Here is a 7,805-nt window from a genome sequence, read left to right on the forward strand (position 1 = left end):
AAGGGTGAGGAGGTGGGGGTGGGTGGAGGTGGGTGGGGGCATCCACAGTAAGTCTTCATGAGTTCAGCTCCTGGGGAGTTCTGGATGAGGTTGACGAAGACGCTCAGAACCACTGAGGCCGGGCCGGCTCCAGGTTTGATGAAGTGTGTGTGTGTGTGTGTGTGACCTGACCACGTGTCTCCAGTCATGGTGATGGTACAGTCAGAGTAAACATGACTGCAGGGAGGACAGAGACACTGGCAGCCAGGCCTGCAACAACTGTGTGTGTGTGTGTGTGTGTGTGCGGGGCGGGGTAGACGGGGGGGGGGGGGCAAGTAATCGTCCACAGAGGCGAAGGCGCAGGATCCACTGCCGGTCCGGGCCATGATGGCGAGGCACTGAGCGGCCTGACCCACGGCCTGGGCCAGAGGCGGCTGCTTGGGCAGGTTGTGAGTCTCTGAGAGACAGAGAGACAAAGAGACGTCAGGACAACACCTGTGATGATGTCACAAAGGACAAAACGTCTCTGGTTTGAATGAAAGTAAAAACAGAACTCTGTTGACTCTGCGCGACCTCAAGATGTGGCCCGCGGGCCACACCTCACCCACCTAATATTGCACTGTTGAGAGTGGAGCACACGGGCTCTCTCTGGATGGCGTCCAGCTGGTAGCCAACTGGGCTGCTCCAAGGGTCGGAGTAGGCAAGGAGGCTGAAGGCGTCCTGCAGGGGGAGACAAGGTCACACGGTCATTGGTACCACAAAGCCTAGCGTGATGTGGCTAACGTTAGCGTGCATCGGACGTGACGGTCTCCAGCACACCTTCAACATCTTCTTGTTGGCCGAGTTCTTGCCGCACTCGCGGCGGAGGTGTTCGCTCATGCTCTGCAGCTCCCTGCCGAAATGGATCATCCTCTCGATGGCCGCCTGACTGCCGCCGCACAGCTGCCGCTTGGAGAGGGAGGAGTCCACTTCTGAGGAGGTGTGGCCCACAAGGAAGGAGGTATAAATAAATCAGAACCAACGTTATTTGAACTCTTTCGTTCTCATTTGGCTAACTCTTAGACAGCTCCGTTAGCGCTAAGTTAGCGCAACATGAAAAACAGGGGTGAGGACAGCACTCACCCATGTCTGCCTCACACTCCTCAGGCTCAGTGATGTGTTTGGAGCTGCCGTTGAGGAAACCATTGGAGGACGACTCCGTCACCCCGTTGGTGAAGTGGTCCACCTCCATGTCCACGTCGCTGCTAACAGACAGAGCAGGTAGTGTGTGTGTGTATGTGTGTGTGTGTGTGAAGCACAACTATGATATGAGGTCAAAGTTTTAAGTTCAGACAGCTAACAGCTGCTAACTGCTAACAACTGCTAACTGCTGCTAACGGCTAACAGCTGATGAACCCTGGTACCTGGTTGTGGTGGTTTGACTGCGGCCTCCGTTGAGGCTGACGTCAGGGGCTGGGAGAGAAGAACCAGAGGTGGGGGACGACTTGTGACCGTGGGGGGAGGAGCTGTGGCTCTTACTGGACGTCACGCCGTTACAGCAGTTGCTGTCAAATCCTGACACCAACAGAGAAAGATTAGCATCAGGTCTGCAGCATCACCCCCCCCCCCCCCCCCCCCAGCAGAAACCTGGCGATGCCATGCGTACCTGTGAGGTAGGACTGGGAGCTGCTAGCTTTGTGGCCGGGGCTGCTGAAAGCCCGCGGGGAGCCTGGGTAACTGTCCTGAGACTTTGGGCTGCGACCTCCGAGACATCGGACCTCGCTGTCCGTCCCGTTTACCATCTCGATGAACTGTCTCACCCTGAAGCAAGAGACACAAGTGACGGATGAGGGAGAAGGTTTGGTTGATGGCTCTGCTGGGTGGGCTTCCTCTAATTAAGACCCTCCCACCAGAACCTGAGACCCGGTCAAACACCACACTTCCTGCTGGATCGTACTTGAGCATGAAGAGCAGGTCCGGGTTCCTGTCCAGGAGGTTGGGGTACAGTGTCTGGGTGGTTTCGATGGCCTCGCCCATTCTGCCTGACAACACCAGCTTCTGGATCTCTGCAGAGAAACGACAACGACGTCAAACAGCCGTCCATCAGACATCGCTGTTCACAACACATACTGTCACTTACTGTCCCCAAACATGTGAGGTCAGAATGAGGTCAGAATGAGGTCAGAATGAGGTCAGAATGAGGTCAGCTGACGTAAGGTGATGAACTGTACTGGGATATTTATTGTTGTTCAGACTGGTCCTGTACCTATATTTTCAATGGAGGTACAGTCGGACCAACAGTCGGAACCAACCGTTGAACCAACAGTTGAACCATCAGCCGGAACCAACGGTCGGAACCAACGGTCGGAACCAACGGCCGGAACCAACGGCCGGACCAACAGTTGAACCAATAGCCGGACCAACAGTCGGAACCAACGGCCGGACCAACAGTTGAACCAATAGCCGGACCAACAGTCGGAACCAACGGCCGAAACCAAAAGTCGGAACCAAAGGCCAAAACCAACAGTTGAACCATCAGCCGGAACCAACGGTCGGAACCAACGGCCGGACCAACAGTTGAACCAATAGCCGGACCAACAGTCGGAACCAACGGCCGAAACCAATAGTCGGAACCAAAGGCCAAAACCAACAGTTGAACCATCAGCCGGAACCAACGGTCGGAACCAACGGCCGGACCAACAGTTGAACCAATAGCCGGACCAACAGTCGGAACCAACGGCCGGACCAACAGTTGAACCAATAGCCGGACCAACAGTCGGAACCAACGTATCCTGCTGTAGCACAGATTCTCGGTCCATTTCTGATCAGAACCAGCGGTCGGTGTCAGGTGACCGCTGGTCACTGGTGCCGTTTGCAGCCTGTTGTTGACGTTGTGGCTGTCACTCACTCTGTCTGTTCTTGATGGAGGCCAGCTCCTCGTGCACCGCCTGGTCCGTGGACTTGGCGAAGGCTTCAGCTGTGGCGCAGTAGCTGTGATGGACCAGGTAGGACGCCACCATCCTGACCGCAACCACAACAAAGAAGGGACGATCAGAAAGAGGAAGTGTACCGTGAGACCTGGACCGGAGGTTCTCAATCCCTGGGTCACAGCCTCAAGTATGTTCAAAGTCAGAGAGAATAGAAAACTGAGTTTTTTTTTAATTTGACTGATTTTCTGGGTGTGTTTTTTTTTTCTTTTTTTTCTTTTTTTTTTAAACGACAGGAACACACAATCTCTTTTTTTCTTTTCCAGAAAGTTCCATCACAGGAACACACAGACGGTCACAGAGTTAGAACAGTAGCAGGTACCATCACACACACACACACACACACACACAGGTTTCTCACTTCTGGATCATGGACTGCCACTCGCCCTCCCGCTCTCCTATAGTGAAGTGGTCGATCTGAGCCTGGATCTTCGTCCTCCACTCCCTCATGTAGTCCTCGATGTCAAACACAAACGGGTGCTGTCCAAAGTTGGCGTCCACCACCTCCCCTGGAGTCTGAAGGCCCACCGTGGGATACAAATTAGGCTGCAGAGACCAGCCAGGAAAAGAAAACAGTTTTGTTTTTTTATTTTCCTCTGAGAAATAACTGGACCATTCCAACCACCTCGTCACCCTTCTACAGACTGGCTCCTTATTTTTAGAACCAAATGAGTCACAAAGGACGTTTAGTTGTTTTTCCAGAAAGTTCAACAAGATGAGAACAAAGACGTGTAGGAAATTAAAGGAAAATCTAAAGGAAAAAAAAAAAGAGAGACACAGAATGTTGTGGTTCATATACTTACAGGCAGGTCTGTGAAGGCAACACCTGCAGGAGAGAGGACACAGTCAGAACTAGGGCTGTAGGAAAACATCACTGCACTGAAGTGTCTCCTGATCTGTCCTCTCCTGATCCCGTATCAATCTCCTCTGTCACTGATCAGTTATTGATTTTTTTTTTCTCACCAATTCCCAGTCCAATATTCCTGGTGTTGGTTCATGTTCTTGTTCGGGACATGAAGTGGTCTCTGCTGAAACAAACATCTGGTCTCACCGAGGCTGTGGCCGTTCTTGGTGTAGAAGCAGCTGTTGTTGATGAGGTTCACACAGCAGCCAATCACGTCGCCTGTCGTAAACGTGGGTCCATACGGCTGCCCTGTGCCGGATGAGCAGAACGAGTGTCCGTCGTCCCCGTGGTAACCGTACGAGTGCTTGTCCCAACCTGGGGCACAGAAATGTTCAGGTGTCAGAGAGTGAGTGTCACATGGTCCACAGTGAGATGTTTCTCTAAAGAAGACTCAATGGAAGAAAGGAGGTTTTTATGATGTCATTTTTAGTGATCGGTTGTCAGAAGTGAGGACAGTGCCCTCTTGTGGCCATAGATGATATGTGCCATGTTCACTGATGCTACAGCTCAAACATCATGGTCGTCATCCACACACTGGCCTAGTCAGACAACACAGGAAGTGCTGATGAGGAAACTCAGAGATGTAGGTGTGAAGCTATAAACCAGCTCCAGATGAACGTCCTGTGACTTCACCAATGAAAACGTAACGCTGACCATCGTTGACATTTCAGGTTCGTCACCGATGTCGTCACATTCATCACAGCCAGAGATGAACAAGAGCTTTTACTGACATTGTCATGTGACTTTGTTGTGAAGGAGACTTTTGTTATTTAATGACGTGGGTCTGGACTCACCTGGGAGTCGGTTCATGTTCACACCCTGAGCTGACAGGCCGATGCCCATGTACCTGTGGACCGGAAAGGGTTTTATTAGAAGACTGGACTTTGAGACCAAAGTCTGCTGAGAACCAGAACTGGATACCGACTGGTCAGAGGAGACCAGAGCAGCTCCAGAGCCGCCCGTACCATAAATGTCTCCTGACAGTGACGGCATGAACTTACCCCTCTCTGCCTTTACTGATGATCTTCACCTCAAAGTAGTAGACCCCGCAGGCTGCTGGGATGGGATGGGTGGCCCGTACGGACGCCGCATCCTTCTGGGTCTTGCCGTGACCTAAAAGTTGAGGGCAAAGCAGAGAGCGGCAGCGGCAGTGAAGTGAACCGGTGCTCAGATTCTTTCTCAACAAACACCACATCCACGTTCTACTGCAGTCACTCTGGGCCACAGAACCGGGACAGTCTGCTGAGGACAGACTAACAACAACTCACGACGACGACATCATCACACAAGAAGAAGAAAAAAATGTATTGACAACTTCTCCACCCCTGTGAAGACTCCGACTTCCTAAGTATTTTAAATACAACAACACAGACGTGGCGTTTCCAAGCCGTGACCCGTGACCCGGGCCGGTGGTCTTCCTGTGTCCAGAGTCACATTCCCACTTCCTCCTGCAGTCCAAATACACGCAGAGAAGGGAAAAGGCTGGACGGTTTTAAAGGACTTTCAGCCTGATTGACAGGTGGAACTCACCTGTCCAAACCTGGAGCCTGTGCTGCTCCACCCCTCGTTCCTTCACACGTTTGTTGGATATTTTTTATACATTTGTTGAGTGGTTAAAACACGTCTTGTGTTGTTGTCATTTCAGGATATTTATCATAGTTCAGGTGCCTCTCTACTTTAGCTAAGGTAACAACACGAACGCAGTTAAGCACATTTATTTATACGGCGACGATAATATCGTCGATGGCTCACATTACGGTAGAATCGCGTCAGGGCATCTTCGTGTCTTCTCGTATTGGCTTGCTGGTTGGGATGTAAGATGTCCTCTGTCTGGTTGTTGATGTAACTGTAGCCTAGCCCACTTTGTTTTTAGCCACATTAGCAGTCACCAGCACTCAAGCTAAGCTAAGCTAATACTAGCCGCAGCCTTAAAAGTGGTTAAACGCGAATATTATCGTGTGTCATACCTTTATAATGGACGCGAAGGTTGTTCTGGGAAAGACCGATGTAGCTGAATTTGTCCTTGGGGCTCCAGGAGCGAGGGAGCGGCGTCTCGGTCTCGTTGACGGCCGGGTAGAGCCGCCGCAGCTGCTGGTTCAGCTCCTTTTCCTGCTCGTTCAGAGCCGCGTCCCCGTTAACGACGACCGACATCAGAAAGCCACATCCCGGCTGAGAGTGTCCGGACATGGCGGCGACAGGGAACACGACAGTGGCTTGTCAACCAAGAGAGAACAAGCCAGAGCCGCCGACGGGCTGTCAGTGCCAAGTTTGTTTGTCAAGTCTTTAGAGATGAGACACAGCCAAAGCTGCTTTAGCCCAGCAGCTAACCAGGCTAACGCGCTCAGGTCGACTAGCACTGGGGCTCAGGCGGACATTAGTGTATACAACGACGAAAAGAGGGAATAAAGTGTCCAGACAAAGAACTGGCAAAAATGTTCGGAGGAGCAGCAGAGACGAGGTGCGGCTGTGAGGCCCAGACCGGGAGCCAACGTTAAATAAACGGCTCAGATCGAGGAGCTCGGCTAACCTCGATCTTTTGTTTGTTGTCTCAGCGTTTTCCGTCAATCTGATTGGCTGACAGCGGTCCCGCTGACTTCCTGTGGGAATGAGAAGTAATTCACGTCCTAATAGGAAAAATGCATCGACCCCGATTCCATCCCTTTGAATCCTTTGAAACTTACCTCGGTGACAGTGAATTAAAATCGGATGTTTTTTCCCCCAGGCCCCAGGAAATCTCCAGTTTCGATGAAAATTAATATTTCTAATTATAAGTTTGGACATAGTAATATTGAATCATTAATAGCTGTGTGACAATTCTGCAAACAGTCTACATGTGTCAAGGTCAAAGGTGAGAACTGCTGCTGTAAAACCTGCAGTAGAATTTAGGAAGAACTGACACCAGCCGTTGGTTCACAGCGTTCACACCCACATTCACACCAGTGGTCACGGTTCACAGCGTTCACAGCATTCACACCCACATTCACACCAGTGGTCAGTGTAGAGTGACCCTGGAGAACCTGGAGAACCTGGAGAACCGGGCAGGAGAACTGTTTGCTGTTTCGCCTGTGAAAAAAGATAGACATTAAAGAGGAACTGGACCGGCTACAGATACAGAAGAGACAGAATAAGAAACAAACATCACTGATGTTGGTTTTATTTCTCATGTGTTTATAATAAGAACCTTTGGTTGTTACAGGTTCAATGTTTGTTTCCATAGATGTAGAAAAGAAGGGAAAACAGACAAGTCCAAGAATTCATCCTGGTTTTTCATTTTGGAACTTAAAGCTCCACCTCCTTTCTACCTTTTCACCACAAAAAACAAATGTCGACACAAACTGGACGTCTTTGAAGTTGGTTAAATAAATCCACACACACTTCACTGTCGTTCAGGTCAGACCTTTATTTATCAGCTGCCGTACAAGGTCAGGGGTCAAACCTGCTGCTGAATGTGTGTGTGTGTGTGTGTGTGTTCTGTCAAACAGTCAGCGAGGTCGGGTTCTTCAGTTCAGACTTCTACGGCCGATGTTCTTGATGGTGTTCTTCGAACCGACCACTTCCTGTTCTCCCGCTCCCGTTATGATGTCACACAGTCCCACACTTCATGGAAGACACACTGGACCAGTCCGTAGACCATGACCAGGACCAGACTGGCAGGAACCAGGCTGACCAGCAGCGCCCCGAGGGCCGTCCTCTGCATGAGGAGCAGGTAAACGCCAGTGGGCAGCGAGCTGAAGTACATGAGCCCCAACAGCCACGCCAACGCCCGAGCTGAGCTCTGGTACACCAGGGAGGTGCAGTTCCACAGAGAGCGCCTCCTCCTGATGGAGGTCCTGGAGCTGAGACTGGAGCGGCTGTAGTCCGGGCTGTAAGCCTGGACATGCAGGTCCTGGCGTGAGGGCGGCGGCGGCGGTAGCGGCGGGGGGGGGGGGGGGGCCGCGGGAGGGTGCGGCCCACAC

General features: G+C 51.5%; 2 protein-coding genes across 2 annotated transcripts in view; both read right to left on the bottom strand.

Annotated features, from left to right (window-relative positions):
- Nucleotides 1-6,693, bottom strand: part of ranbp9 (RAN binding protein 9) — a 7,465-nt gene extending 772 nt beyond the window's left edge. Inside the window, exons 1-14 of the mRNA XM_008335039.3 lie at nucleotides 5,817-6,693; nucleotides 4,851-4,962; nucleotides 4,644-4,696; nucleotides 3,997-4,164; nucleotides 3,749-3,771; nucleotides 3,307-3,491; nucleotides 2,867-2,979; nucleotides 1,916-2,024; nucleotides 1,625-1,779; nucleotides 1,383-1,533; nucleotides 1,102-1,220; nucleotides 799-950; nucleotides 588-699; nucleotides 299-436 (exon numbers count right to left, since the gene is read on the bottom strand). Of these exons, the coding sequence (XP_008333261.2) occupies nucleotides 299-436; nucleotides 588-699; nucleotides 799-950; nucleotides 1,102-1,220; nucleotides 1,383-1,533; nucleotides 1,625-1,779; nucleotides 1,916-2,024; nucleotides 2,867-2,979; nucleotides 3,307-3,491; nucleotides 3,749-3,771; nucleotides 3,997-4,164; nucleotides 4,644-4,696; nucleotides 4,851-4,962; nucleotides 5,817-6,036 (1,810 nt within the window). The 5' untranslated portion in view covers nucleotides 6,037-6,693. The remainder of the gene's footprint in view (nucleotides 1-298; nucleotides 437-587; nucleotides 700-798; nucleotides 951-1,101; nucleotides 1,221-1,382; nucleotides 1,534-1,624; nucleotides 1,780-1,915; nucleotides 2,025-2,866; nucleotides 2,980-3,306; nucleotides 3,492-3,748; nucleotides 3,772-3,996; nucleotides 4,165-4,643; nucleotides 4,697-4,850; nucleotides 4,963-5,816) is intronic.
- A 605-nt stretch (nucleotides 6,694-7,298) lies between these two features.
- The window catches only part of rnf182 (ring finger protein 182), a 2,517-nt gene continuing 2,010 nt past the window's right edge, over nucleotides 7,299-7,805 (bottom strand). The window contains exon 2 of the mRNA XM_017042321.2: nucleotides 7,299-7,712. Within this exon, the coding sequence (XP_016897810.1) occupies nucleotides 7,424-7,712 (289 nt within the window). The 3' untranslated portion in view covers nucleotides 7,299-7,423. The remainder of the gene's footprint in view (nucleotides 7,713-7,805) is intronic.

Source organism: Cynoglossus semilaevis, chromosome 20 (genome assembly GCF_000523025.1).
Source record: "Cynoglossus semilaevis isolate Cse_v1.0 chromosome 20, Cse_v1.0, whole genome shotgun sequence".
NCBI lineage: Eukaryota > Metazoa > Chordata > Actinopteri > Pleuronectiformes > Cynoglossidae > Cynoglossus > Cynoglossus semilaevis.